This window comes from Pimephales promelas, chromosome 1, assembly GCF_988280905.1.
Source record: "Pimephales promelas chromosome 1, fPimPro1.hap1.1, whole genome shotgun sequence".
NCBI classification, from domain to species: domain Eukaryota; kingdom Metazoa; phylum Chordata; class Actinopteri; order Cypriniformes; family Leuciscidae; genus Pimephales; species Pimephales promelas.
The window spans coordinates 18,328,177-18,343,649 of NC_142769.1; the positions used below are offsets into that span (position 1 = coordinate 18,328,177).

The 15,473-nt window shown below is 36.9% G+C and overlaps 1 protein-coding gene across 1 annotated transcript in view; it reads right to left on the bottom strand.

The window, feature by feature from the left end:
* Positions 1–15,473, bottom strand: part of pcxb (pyruvate carboxylase b) — a 322,790-nt gene that overhangs the window by 285,574 nt on the left and 21,743 nt on the right. The window contains exons 5-7 of the mRNA XM_039669304.2: positions 14,709–14,854; positions 12,528–12,645; positions 10,062–10,213 (exon numbers count right to left, since the gene is read on the bottom strand). Of these exons, the coding sequence (XP_039525238.2) occupies positions 10,062–10,213; positions 12,528–12,645; positions 14,709–14,854 (416 nt within the window). The remainder of the gene's footprint in view (positions 1–10,061; positions 10,214–12,527; positions 12,646–14,708; positions 14,855–15,473) is intronic.

A 15,473-nucleotide genomic window follows, 5' to 3' on the forward strand; every position in this document is an offset into this window, starting at 1 on the left:
TTAAAGAAGAAAATTTCAAATGGCATTTAGAGGCTTTTGCATCTGAACTCTTCATATATATATATATATATATATATATATATATATATATATATCTTTGGTAGAAGTACTTCTATACTCTTTGTCTTTGGTAAACAGTGTCAGAAAAGTGTATTGGTCATTTGAATTCAGTGCTCATTTAAAACCATTCCACTTAAAAACTAGAACAAAAAAGCAGTTCTTGATCCTAGTGTCAAGGAAACTTTACATAAGAAGCACTACAGTTATCTATGCCATGCAGGCCTATGTAGCATACATGTGCATAGAACAAGTCTGTCCTAGATTCATGTGGGTTTATATTTACAGAATGTATGCTTAAGTAAATAAGACACAAGAAACGTTTAACGGAATGGAAATTGATTAACTGGGAATGGAGAAATGTATCCCTTAACAGCCTATCCTACATGTGTTTGTTTGAGTTCAGGTCAACTGCTCGCTCCGAGCCTTTAGGACAGGGTCTCTACAAAAGGCCGGCATTTATAACACCAGCGGCCCGTCTGTTTCAGTGAGATCTGGCAGTCATTTGTGCAACACCCACTTTGCAGCACTCCACACAGCCTTAGGGAAGAGCAAGCAGAGAATGAGGAAAAACTGCAGTATGCTGAAGAATGGTTTGTATTTCTCTGTGGGGAGTAGAGAGGTGAGATGTGAGAAGAGAATGATAGAATCGGGTTATCTCAGGCTTCTGTGTTATTTGATGAGCTGGTTTTATCTGTAATCCTTCCTTGAAGATTTATTCATGAATTTTGCTTGCTGTAGTCAATCACCTCATGTTAATAGCTTTAAGCTGCAAAATTCATTGTCATCAAATAACTATTTGCATTTCAAGTCTGCGAACGGGAGAGAGACAGTGATATCAAGAGAGAAAGAACGGGAGGACATGTTTTTGATCACATTTACAAAATCGGCGATCATCCTGACTCTAATTCAGACACATACGCATCAGATAAGCAGGGCTTTAAACTGGATGTTCAAGCCAAATGTATGCAAATAGCTCATGTGCAGTAACAAATCTTCATTCAAAGTCTAAATTACACAGTATGCCACATGTGGTGTGTTAACTGCATCTGTCAACTGAGCTTTTGTACTCCCCATTCCTTTAAAATGTGCTAATTTATGTCTGAATCACATGCGTTGCATACAAACCCCTGAAAGAAAGACCAAAAAAAGAGCGAAAAAAAAATATCAACCAACAGCACAGACACTGAGCATTTCAAACTGCTAATGACAGCAAGCTGCCAGCTATTCTGTTGTTTATCCCTCGGTTTCGGCTGTTTATGAAAGGTTAAGTGCACTTAACGGTTTATTTAGCGCGGGGCGTTTGGAGAGAGAGGTGTGAATCTACGGAGTGCAGGAAGCAAAGGGAAGGGAGAAGGGCCTCTTCTTTAAAACACAAAGAGATTCTGATACCACTGGCTTAATCTCAGAATTCAATCTTTTTAAGCACAGACCACAAGACTGTCAGATGGAAATTTCATTGAAAATAAAATAAAGCTGTGTGAGAGCGAGGACAAATGACTTACAGTGGCCTTTAAAGTGCTTACATTGCCAGCCAGCAGTAGCCATTTAGATTTCAGCCATGTCAACAACAGCAGCCAGAAGTAATAAATCAATTCAACAGTTCTGGCCATCAACAGCAGAGCACAACTCCACATGGTATACAGTGGGAGCCTCAGGCCTGTGTGCATGCGATGCCAAAAAAATGCGTGTTTATTTTGCAACCAAGGGAACGTCCTTCACAGTACTAACTGTCTCATCACTGCTGTTTCCACCCCACTGATGTTTACTCCTTTTAAAGGACGCATTTTTTTATTTATTTAATTTTTTTTTTTTTTTACTATATCCTCAATCTATTGTTCAGTCTAGGCCCATTTCATTTAGTTACAGGTTATAAAATGAACAGTTTTAAGATTTATTTCCATGTGTTCTTCATAAATTGTTGTTGCTGCAATTTGTTAAAGTTCTGTAACAAAGTAAACTGTTCCTTCAGAATTCTTGATAATTATCTATGCACTGCTGCTTGCTCAAAAGCTCAAAAGACAAAAGACAAATGTACACAGTGTTTTAAATGATGCATTTCAGAACCACAGACAGCGACATAATTAAGACAAGGAAGCAATTAAAAGGATGAAGCTCTCATTACCAAAAAAGAGTCTTATTAAAAAAAATATATGGTCACAATTTACTTGAAGGGGTGTGCATGATAATGTCTTGATAATGTCAAGTTGTCATAACAAAGACATCTCAAACAATGTCATATTTTGAATAAAAATGTCATAATTGAGCAAATACACGTTGGGCCCTATTTTAATGATCTGTATCAGTATCAAGTAACTTTGTGGGCGGGTCTTGGGTGCTGCTGCTATTTTACCGGCGGGATAAATGACTCTTGCGCCCGACGCAAGTTTAAAAGGGGTTGGTCTGAAATAGCTTCATTATTCATAGGTGTGGTTTGGGCGTAAGATGAAATAAACCAATCAGAGCGTCATCCAACATACCCTTTAAGAACAGGTGCGCATGTTGCATGACGGATTGTTATTATTATGGCGGATTTACCAGGAGCGCTCACAGCCGAGGAGACCGACGTTCTTGTCAGGGCATTGAAAGACAGAGAAGTGACGTTGTATGGGGATGGAAGATTTTTTTTCCTGGTTCTTGACGGACAAACTAATTTATCAGATGTCCTTATATACATATGTGTCTTGCCACTATAGGGCAAACAGGTCTAATCCATCACCATTACAATTATAGCCTGAAAAATGTGGGTAAATGTGTAAGCTAGATTTAGGCCTACATTTTTTACATCTTTGTGGATACCACAATGATATCCCTCATGCGTTAATATTTTTCCTTTTTATAATGTATGATTTGCAAAAATAAAAACTGCTGCATCTGTGTTGATGAGAGAATCAAAGTGTATGCACGTTGTGCACCCGCTACATTATGGCCAAGCATGCGCACTTAAAATAGCATTATGAACAATGCACAACACGTCACTGACTTTAGAGTAGGTTTTTTCTGGTCAGTGGTGGAATTGTTTTCTTTTTCACGCCTCCTTTTTCCCCAATTTAGCATGTTCATTTCCCAGTTTGCCAACGTGCGTCTGTGGAGGGCATATAAAAGCCCACTTTGTGCGGGTGCAAAATAAGAATTATACATGCATTAGTGTACAAATTCATTTGCGCTGGGTGCAAGATAGGGCCCTTAATGACAGTTGTCATAGACATGCATAAACCCTCCTTCATATTCACGACATGTGTCATGTCATGATGGTGTCATGTCAGTCTTATGAACACCCCTTCAAGTAAAGTTTTACCAAATACAGTGGGGAGAACAAGTATTTGATAAACTGCCGATTTTGCAGGTTTTCACACTTACAAAGCATGTAGAAGTCTGTAATTTTTATCATAGTTACTCTTCAACTGAGTGAGGGAATCTAAAACAAAAATCCAGAAAATCACATTATATGATTTTTTAGTAAATCAATTGCATTTTATTGCATGACATAAGTATTTGATCACCTACCAACCAGTAATAATTCCGGCTGTCACAGACCTGTTAGTTTCTCTTTAAGGCGAGACACGGCAGGAGAAAAATATTGTTGTTGATTTGTTTTTGTTTTTCACTGGTCAATTTTGAGATTTTGGGATATTTGTCTGAATAACATGTCTTCTTTCAGAATTGTGGGGAAACAATGTCAGAAATACACATTTAGGTATTTATTTTAATACACTTTGTCTGTTTGCGTCTGTAGATATCTCATAAATTCATCAAAAGTTGGCGTTGTAAATCATCTCGCTGCTCTGTGATCGCTACCTGCACCCTGTCATCACATAAACCATTAGAAAGCTTTCTCTCTCTCCTGTACAATGCTGTCGGATCCAAATATGGTCATTTCCTTTTTATCAGCAACAAATTGTGAAAGTAAAAGGGGGGCTTAACTCTGAGTTCTCATTTTTAAAAATTACTTTTCCCTCATACCCCAAGTCCAAAATCTGCATTTCAGTAGCACCTACACTCACCTAAAGGATTATTAGAAACTCCTGTTCAATTTCTCATTAATGCAATTATCTGATGAACCAATCAGATGGCAGTTGCTTCAATGCATTTAGGGGTGTGGTCCTGGTCAAGACAATCGCCTGAACTCCGAACTGAATGTCAGTATGGAAAAGAAAGGTGATTTAAGCAATTTTGAGCATGGCAGTCTGAGTATTTCACAGTAATCTGCTCAGTTCTAGGGTTTCTAGGGTTTACAAATAATGGTGTGAAAAGGGAAAAACATCCAGTATACGGCAGTCCTGTGGGTGAAAATGCCTTGTTGATCTAGAGGTCAGAGGAGAATGGGCCGACTGATTCAAGCTGATAGAAGAGCAACTTTGACAGAAATAACCACTCGTTACAAGGTATGAGGTATGCAGCAAAGCATTTGTGAAGCCACAACACGCAAAACCTTGAGGCAGATGGGCTACAACAGCAGAAGACCCCACTGGGTACTACTCATCTTCACTACAAATAGGAAAAAGAGGCAACAATTTGCAAGAGCTCACCAAAATTGGACAGTTGAAGACTGGAAAAATGTTTCCTGGTCTGATGAGTCTCGATTTATATTGACACATTCAGATGGTAGAGTCAGAATTTAGCGTTAACAGAATGAGAAAATGGATCCATCTTGCCTTGTTACGACTGTGCAGGCTGGTGGTGTAATGGTGTGAGCTGATGTTTTCTTGGCACACTTTAGGCCCCTCTAAGTGCCAATTGGGCATCGTTTAAATCCCACAGCCTACCTGAGCATTATTTCTGACCATGTCCATCCCTTTATGGCTACCATGTATGTAGCCATCCTCTGATGGCTACTTCCAGCAGGATAATGCACCATGTCACAAAGTTTTCACACTGTTTTCAACATTGAAAATAATAATAATTTCTAAAAAAAAGTTTCTTGAGCACAAAATCTTCTTTCTGAAGGATCATGTTACATCGAAGACAGGAGTAATGGCTGCCAAAACATTAAGCTTTAGTGAATAAATCACTTTTTAAAATAAATTCAAATTGTAAATAGTTATTTTAATTAACTTAATTATATTTCACAATGTTTCATTTTTACTCAATTGATCAAATAAATGCAGCCTTGGTGAGCATAAAAAAACTTCTCTGACAAACATTTTTAAAAATGTCTTAACGCCCGTATATAAAATATCTAAATAAATAAAATATATGGATTTGTCAGCCAGTCCTTTGGGAAAAGATCCAGTGCTTCCTCTGGCTAGTTGATTGATACAGACATCTCAGTCTGGTGAGTAACAATGGAGGGATTATTTAGGCCTAATACATGTCTTTCCTTTTGCCAGCCGACAGAAAACGTGTCAGACATCCATTCTCGGTCATGTCTAAAACAGCATGTCTTTAGCCTGCAAGACCCCCAGGACACCAACCAACTTGTCAAGGTCCAAGAGCTTGCGAGGCTACTCAGGTGAGGGCTAATGATTATACAGGAGAGAAAGAGCCGAGGGAACGGCGTAGACTGAGGAGGACCTCAGCATGTCGTGCTATTCCTATTAGGATCAGACCCTCCTTAATTCCATCAGCTGTTACTGGCTCAGTAATAGATAAAACAGTGAATTTAAAGTAAAGCTTTTTCAACAGACATAAAAAAACACACACTAATGCTCAACCAGCACTCTCAGCAATGGAAACCGACCAAGAGGGCGAGTATAATTAATTATCAAATTAGTACCTAATTATCATAAATGGCCTGTATTTCATGTCATGAAAGCCAGTAGAATAAAGCAAGCGGCTGGTTGGGCTAAAATCCAAAACAGAGACTGTAATGGAGCTAGAGAGCTTTACTAGAGCTCTACAGATCAATTCTACTTGCAAGCCAAGTGCAATAGTTGTGGGGTTTTAAGAGTAAAAAAAAAAAACTACTAAGACTGCCAACAATAGAGATTTTGAAATAATGGGGCCGCTACCTAAATCCAGGGTCATGAGTTCAACCTTGTCTTAGTGGATTATTCCATCCAGAAACAGGAATTCCTGAAAACATCAAAGGGATGTGGGACCAACAAACCTCTCGGCACAGGTGTGTAAATACTGGCACAGGACTATCAGCAGACTGATTTATCACCCAATATTTAAACATTTTTAGAATACAATAACTGTGGTCTAAACCCGTCTTTGGCTGCTCTTACTTAAAATGCTCAGAGAAGAAATTTTGAAAAATGTCTGTTTTAAATGCAATAAAAGTCGATGGGGTACAGTGTGGTTTGATCATTCTTCAAAATATCTTTCTACAGAAGAAAGTCATACAGGGTTGAAACAACATGGGGGGGGGGGGGACTAAACGATAACAGAATATTCATTTTGGGGTGATCCATCACTGCAATTGGACAGTTTTGTTTCTCTGTATTTCATGGGTGTGAGGATGAAAAGCTAAAGCAGTCTTTAGGTTTTAGGATCTGAACGCAGCTTAATTGGTCACTATACATAAACGAGAACACAGAAAAACAGAAAAGGCAAAGATGTACAAAACAAACAACTGCATATAATCTCTCATGCCCAACCAAAGTCTAAAACATGGCCATTGTTAGAATAAGACTTGCGGGAAGAAACTGAGGCTCACAAATATCCATCAGTCACATTCCAAAGCTGTCATATGTGCCTATAGTTCTTATGAACCACCAACAAAACCTGTTTACTATTTTAGTTTATTTTTTTTTTCAATTTTGTCTCACCTATGCTTCCAGAGTCTCACCTGTCTCCAAGACTGATTTGTTTTCTCTTTTTTTTTTTCTATCCAGCGGTGCCACTATCAAAAGTATTTGCTTTCACCTCAGCGATCATGTGAACATCCAATTAAGCCCACACCTCTGTATCCTCTGTAGGAGCACAGTAGGCTATTACACTTGCCAAACATACACAATCAAGTGTTGGTATAACTCCAAAGATGTTAAAATACAAGCACAGAATACTTATACTCTAATCTGAGAACAATAGAGACAAAAACTGGATTTATAATTTGAAACAATCAGAGGTTAATACAGGCATATAACCTTGTGAAGATAATGAATGAAAACAGTGAAATCTTAATTGTGAAAGCTCTCAGCAGTCGCACTACACATTTAATTAGCTTGTGTTGTTAGCTCGCTGTATAAATGAGAACTTGCTTACTTTAAGGAATACAAGTACAAAAAGTAATTATACTGGGTCATTTAAGGTGGACAAATTTTCAGTTTTCAAAACAATCCAGACGAACACTTGAGAGTGGGCCCGAAAAGGCCTGAAATCAGTGTGAATGAAATACTGCCACCTGTTGTAAATGTACCTACATTACAAATTGTACAATAAAATGATAGGGACTGAGAACAAGCAACAGCTTGCCAAGTTTCATCAAGCCAAAAAATAGAACAATAAACCTATCCTGTCTGCTGCACCTGCACAATATTGATTTATCCTCTCTCTCCATCTTTATTTGTCATCTCTCTCTCTCTCTCTCTTGCCTGGATGGTCGCTCTTTCCCCCTCTCTCTTCACCTTTTCTCAGCTACTGCCAGCATCACTAATATCATTTCAAAAACATACAAATTTGACTCCTACAGGGGCAAGTGACTTATCAAAACTGACAGCATGTGGTTTATCAACAGATGGGAATTGGTGCTCACGTACACACCTTGTAATCACTGGGTGGCGAGTTTATCTCTCCAAATCCGTAATCCTTCTGTTAATAACTCTAAGGTCAGAGGAGATATCTAAAAAAGTGTGTGTGTGTGTGTGTTTGTGTGTGAATGCACACTGACTCATGGGGACTTATGTCACCGTGGGGACCTAAATTGAGGTCCCCATGATGAAACAAGCTTCTAAATCATAGAGAATTAGTTTTTTTGAAAAATGAAAATAAAAAGCAGAAAGTTGTCTGTGATGGGTAGGTTTATGCGTAGTGTAAGTTTAAGGGGATAGAATATACAGTTTGTACAGTATAAAAACCATTATGTCTATGGAGAGTCCTGACAAAGATAGCGAACCAGATGTATGTGTGTGTGTGTGTGTGTGTGTGTGTGTGTGCGCGCGCACAAGCGTGTACTCAGTTTTAACAGATCAGGCAGATCAGCACAGATTAATCTCTACACTTTCCCAGCATGCACCAGGAGGGTTTCCCTCTCCTCTTTATTTATTTATTTATTTTATTTTTTGCATTCTGTCTACTGATTTTCCATTGAAACATTCTGACATCAAAACACTCAACTAATTGTGTGATCTAATTGCATTAGCCAAAATATCTCTACATCGTGCTTAGCTCTGTCATTCTTCTTATTTTCATCCACGCCATCTCAAAAGTAATGTGGTGTTATGTTGCTTATTTTGTCGCACTTTCGCAATGCATTCTGCATTGTTACATCTGTGTTCAACAAAAATGTCGTTTTGGTCATCCATTTATTTCTATTATCATTCTAAATATATCTATTTATTATTGACAATTGTTTTCTCATATAGTTTGTAATTTTTTTCCTCAGAGAGGACCAAAAGTCTCAGACCATAATTAAAGGGGTCATGAACTGGCTTTTTAAGTTTTATTATATTGTTGTCTGAGGTCAACTTATGACGTTCGCTTGGTTTTTGCATTCAAAAACAGAAAAACACTCGGTTTTTGCGTCTCGCATTGAAGACTTGGAAGTAAACGCCCACTGCTGTGAGTGGATAACAGTTTTGCATATTATAATGATTTTCAACTCACCTGTCAATCCACTTGGGGGAAATTGTTTTGAAAACGTCCAATGTTGTAAAATGGCAACCGGAATGATTCGACCCAGAGTCCGTGTGTTGCACAATTCCTGTCAGGTCCAATATAGACGGCACAGCACCGTTCTTTACTCTTAATCGGTCTGCAAATCCAGTCTTGTTTACAAAACAATCCTCAGTGAAATGAAGCGAACAGACGGACAATGTTTTACCTCATCAGCTGGAACGTCATTAAAAATAAAGTTTATCCATGCAGTCCAATTGGAATCCAGAGGAAGCTTATGCAGCGACCGTCTTCCACAACCAGGCACTGCACAATATTTTGTAACGCTCGGTAGCTCGATCTGGTTTGTCATTACGAGGTAGGAATCTATGTTCTTTAGCTAAGCGTGTAATGCGCGAATCAGTGGGCGGGGCTAAACCGGCCGTTTTGAAGTAGGCGTTTATCCTCTTTGATGTCATAGTTCCCCACTTTGAAAAACGAGTCGTTTGCTGGGGCTGGTGTCAATAAAAGTTTTTATTGGACTAACGAGGACGTTTTCAGTTCTGAAACTTACAGGATATTCGTATAATATGATGATCTTTTAGATGCCAAAAGCTCAAGGAAAATTTGATTTCTCAGTTCATCACCCCTTTAAATTACTTAAAATAATTTTAATTCAATTGAAGATTTACCAAGCAAAATGACAGATTTACAATGTGCCATCAGACTTGTACACTGTCAATCGCACAGATGTAGCTGTCAAAATACTGAATTTGTTACTAATCATCAACAGATGAAAAAGAGGTAAAATATTGTAGGAGATAAAGAGAGAAGGTGAAAGAAAAATGATGTAGGCACTGGCAGTGCAACACATATCTCCATAATGACAGACAATCCTGAAACTTTACTACCAATAACTCATTGATTGGTTTAATCTCCATTTATCAGCCTCTGCTAAACACATCAATAAATAAAACCTACCTTCATCTGTGACAGATTCTTTTGACAGAGCAGCACTGAGAACTAGCACCATATGTTAATCATTCACTACACACATACAACACTGTAGTTGAGAGAAATCTGTGCCTTGGTGGACATCCCTTGATGGTGTGTGTGTGTGTGAGCGTGTGAGCAAGGATAATGAAATAAGAGAAGGTATAACCTTGAGTTGATTGACTCACACCACATAGAGGAAAGTTCATGAAGGGCATGCCAATATGTTGCTAAGATAAATTTACAGTATGTGTGAAAGCTGTGGTCACAGAGGTTGTATAATGAATGTCAGTCATTTGATTTCAGTACTGTACCTGTTTGGCCAGGTTGACCGCGTCTGAGGTCAGTCTGTCTCTGAGGTGAGAGTCAAGCTGGGCAGCAGGAGCGATCTCTACCACTTTCTGATGTCTCCTCTGGATAGAGCAATCCCTCTCATACAGATGAATTACATTTCCATATTTATCACCTGTGAGTGAAAACGAGAAGAATAAATATTGAGAGAAGGGACAGAGAGAGGTGCAAAGAGAACATTTTAAGGATGATTCTTAAATGAGTTACTCACACAATGCAGAATATTTCCATGTCCTTATCATATTATATGTCTGAATATCAATAGTGTTTTTTGTAATATATAAACACAAACATAAACATGAAATTTTAATCAACTTTGGTTTGAGCCTGGGCCATAACCACCATAGACACTGAGAAGAAAAATAATCGAATAATTAGAAATACCAAATTGTACCCCAAATATTTGATTCGTTATACTGCTCTTTTGCACTCTATTATGCACCGCTCTGTTTGTTGTTTGGATGACAACATTTTTTGAAAGTAAAATTTCTAGGCTGGTGTGCCTCAGCGGCCTTATTGCTCATATGCGAATTCCACGGTGGAAAAGAGCAAGTAGATGTAAGTGATGTAAGTAGCTAAACTTTTAAAATTTTACATCTCTTTTAAGATAGAAATGTGAAGCCTTTCAACTCAACTTTTTTATAAAATGTTGCTGTTTTCACTTGAAAATATGCTATCATTAACTATTTATTAACTGAATATGACAAAGTAAGAAATGTTTTACAGACATACGAATAAGTGTGAATGTGTAAATAATATAAAATATTCTTTGCAAATAATTAAAACTGATTACTTCATAATTAGACATAGAACTTATTTTATCATCTTACTTTTTCTTTATTCCCTTAAAGGAGAACTCCGGCGAACAATGAACCTTTGGTCTAATAAAACATCAGTACATAGTCAACCGTTCTCTGAGATTTGTTTTTATGATAATCGAATGTAAAGAGTTTTATCTCTAAAAACTTAAAAGTTTAACGTATAATGCTAGTAATGGGGGCATTGACTAAGTAAAAAGAAATCGCTAGTTTATACCACTAACAAGGCTCAAAATAGCCCCACACTAACACAGTAACATAATGAGGCTCCATACATGCAAAACGAAGCATTGAGAACTTTGTAAGTGTACAGACCTTTTAATTAGAAGATACTTTATGAAGACAGTTCACTTCGCGCATACAGACAGGTGCCATCTAAAAAAATAGTCTCGATAAGTCAAACCACGAACGTCGTGCTGAGTGATCTGAACTGTATGAAGTTCAGCGAACTTCTGAACTGTATGAATGGCGTTCGGGGATCGACTTATCAAGACTATTTTTTAAGATGGCTCCTGTCTGTAAACGCGAAGTGAACTGTCTTCATAAAGTATCTTCTTATTAAACGGTCTGTACACTTACAAAGTTCTCAATGCTTTGTTTTGCATGTATGGACCCTCATTATGTTCCTGCGTTAGTGTGGGGCTATTTTGAGCCTTGTTAGTGGTATAAACTAGTGATTACTTTTTACTTAGTCAATGCCCCCATTACTAGCATTATACGCTAAACAGTTTTTAGAGATAAAACTCTTTAGATTCGATTATCATGAAAACAAAACTCAGAGAACGATTGACTAGGTACCGATGTTTTATTAGACCAAAGGTTCATCGTTCGACTGAGTTCTCCTTTAAATCTCTTTTAATTATTGAATTATTTAATTCCTTGAAGAAAAAAAGACCAATACTCAATTGGTCCCACCAGTGTTCAAGACACTGGTTTGCGCAGATGTTGTCACATGAAAAAAAAAACTAAACTCCTCCTCTAACCAATATGTTTTCTCATGAGTATAGATTTACTTTTTAATAATTTCACACTGTCTTTCCAGTGTCCTCAATTGAACTTTTAATTCACTTTTTTTTATGTGAATCCAACACAAACATGAACAGCATTCAACAACTTTTAGTTGATACTTTGTTTTGTTGATACTATCCTTTCATTTTAAGTTATTTCCTTTGTCTAGTGTATCTCAGATGTTTGTCTATTTATCTTTTGGTATTACATTCATTTTGGAGAACAAGAAGACATAAAACCAGTTTATCTGAGAGTGAGAGAAAAGGAGAGAAAGAGAAGCATGTGGTTGGTGTTCCCTGGACACACACAGGCCCATTCTCTGTTAACAAGCCCAATTCAATTCCAGCTGTATGTTATCGACTATGAGCTCTGTTCCAGACGAGCAAATCACGTCTAATGAGCCAAAATACTCAGCTATAATGGCTGAAATACACCAGAGAGAAGCTAATAGCTCATAGTAAGCAAATATGTGCACATGGCCTAGGGACTTGCAAACAAATTCTTATAGTATCCATCCCTTTTTTGTCAACCCGAACATGCACAAACACAAAATACACACCTGGATATATATATATATATATATATATATATATATATACTCACCAAGAATTTGTACTTCAATGTGTCGTGGTTTCTCGATGAACTTCTCAACAAACAGAGCACCATTACCGAATGCCGCTAGAGCTTCTGAATAGGCTCTCTGATAGTTCTCCTCTAGCTCCTGCCAATCAGTCACAGTTTAATAGTACAATAATTAAAAAAACAAATAACAAAATAATCATCATCATGTATATGATTAAAAAGAATAAAGTGTCAATTGATCCTTCAGAAATTATTATATTATAATATTATAAATGATATTATAATTTTGTGCTCCAGAAGCATTTCACATCATTATCAAAAATGAAAACAGTTGAAAAAGTTTAAAAGTGTTTTATACATCTTTACAATCACTTCTCAATTTAATGCATCTTTGCTGGATTTTTTTTTTTTTAATTGACCCCAAAACATTTGATATTTAACATGATATAACATAATATAATTAAAGCCAGCCATAGCTTTAAATTGAAATGTTACAAATTGTATCATGTCTGATAAAAAGGAGATGCTGAATTATAGAGTAATTTTTAAAGGAACAGAGCCCACACATCCCCTATTGCCATTAGTTGAGCACTCGATTGTGAAAGATTGAGCTTGTTTTATTTTCATTTCTTTTCTGTGAAGTAGTTGATGTAGTAACACTTTACTTGAAGGGGTGTGCATAAGACTGACATGGCACTTTCCTAATCATGACATGACACATGTCGTGAATATGAAGGAGGTTTAATGCATGTTTATGACAACTGTCATTAAGTGTCATACACTCAATTATGACATTTTTAATGCAAAAATGACATTGTTTGAGATGTCTGTTATGACAACTTGACATTAACCAATGCATCATAACCTAACAAGTGTCTTGATAATGACAATGTGACATTACCAAAACAACATAAATTGTCATAAATATGTCATAATCATAACATAGCAGACTAATTATCAAACTTAAGAAACTTAAGCTTTATGGGTTAACATTCCATAAAATGTCATGTTGTTGATATTGGTTGTCATTATAGGCCATTATAACTGTGTCATGAATATTTTGCTTGACCTCAACTACAGTGGTACAAATTGAATTTGACGTTGAAATGTTATAATGACAGCCAATGTCAAAACCAACCACCAGACAGTTTAATGGAATGTTAACTAACAAAGCTAAGTGGTGGTTCCTTAAGTTTGATAATTTATCTGCTATATCATGTTTTTGACATATTTATGACAGGTTGTGTTGTATTAGTAATGTGAAATTGTCATGACAAAGAAACTGACAGGTTATGATGTATTGGTTTATGTCAGGTTGTCATTACCAAGACATCTTAAACAATGTCATATTTGCATTAAAAATGTCATAATTGAGCGAATGAGAATAAATGACAGTTGTCATAAACCCTCCTTCATATTCACGACACGTGTCATGACATGATTATTAAGGTGTCATGTCAGTCCTATGCACACCCCTTCAAGTAAAGTGTTACCCTAGAGGTCATTGTTTTTGATGTTCAGAAATCACAGTGCAAAAAAAAAAAAAAAAAACTTGTAGAAGGAGGCAATAAACACTTTTTGCAATAAAATATATGCAATAAATACAGCAAATAAATTATGCAGAGCTATCAATGTCCTTGTGATATAGTTATTCCCTGGAGTAATTGTCACATGTGCATGTCCACATGTCAAATGAAGCACATTAAGCATCAATAGTAGAGTAACACAGTTGAAAGCAGTCGTAAAATAGGCAGTAGCCACTGACATAAAATAAACATTATATGCTGTATACGTGAGCAGCAAATTAGGTCCATTAACAGGTGTGATCAACATGGCTTAATGGGCTAGCCTTGAAAAAAATCACAGTTATAATGACAAAGAGGACCAGGGCACTACTGGCCATGATGTCAAGTTGTGTTTTTCAAATGGGGAAAAAAAAAAGTGATTTTGTGGATTTAGCGAGAATGTTTTTGCGCCCTAAAGTGAAAAAGTGATGTGTGCAATTTATTCAATTTTAAATGACTTTCCCCTCTTGCAGTTTAATTTGTAGAGGCAGCTATAAGTAATAAGTGTGAATGCTGTAGTGTTGTAGTATATTCAGATGGCTGGCCTGCTATCATCACAGTGACCTATAGTATGACGGTTTACTGATTCCCTAGTAATTTATTTTTTACGCATTCATGGGCCAGAAGCTTCACTGACCTCATAATCTCTGACCACCCTCATTCCACGGCCTCCTCCTCCATATGCAGCTTTAAAGATGATGGGAAAGTCATGTATTTTGGCAAACTCATGAGCCTCTTGAAGAGATGAGATAGGAGCGTCTGTACCGGGAACAACTGGAACACCTTCACACACACACACACACACACACACGCACAGACGCACACAAACACATTTACATAGCTGTTTAAATGGGGCATTGCATCACATTAGGTCATATTAGGACCAGGACCAGTCTCGAATAGTACAACACTGCTAGCTACATCAGTTTAAACCAGGAAAGACCTGCTAACCACTTTTAAGTTGTTTTGTCAATCGCAAATTTAGCAAAAATAAGGATACTGTACGTCAATGTACATCAACATACAAACACTGACTAGTATAAGTATATAAGCTTTGTTGTACACCTAAGGCCTCATTTTGTGGTCACATTTCATCATAAGTGAAGGACATGAAGGACAATTCATTTTTTTTATTTAAATAACTGTGAACAATTAGAAAAATGCAGCATTATATTTGGTTAGAGAGATCAACCCTCGTAATTCCCAAAGAGACATGTTATATTTAATTTCTAATGACTACACACAGGAGTATTCACTTTATTAAGGTAATGAAATGAATTAATAGAATTCATGTGTGAATTCTTGAGGGAGTCTGTTCTCCATTGAGTAAATAATTGCATTCTCAGTCTATACATTTTATTAATTTTTCAAGAACAAGGACATGTAAAAATGTCATGTTCAT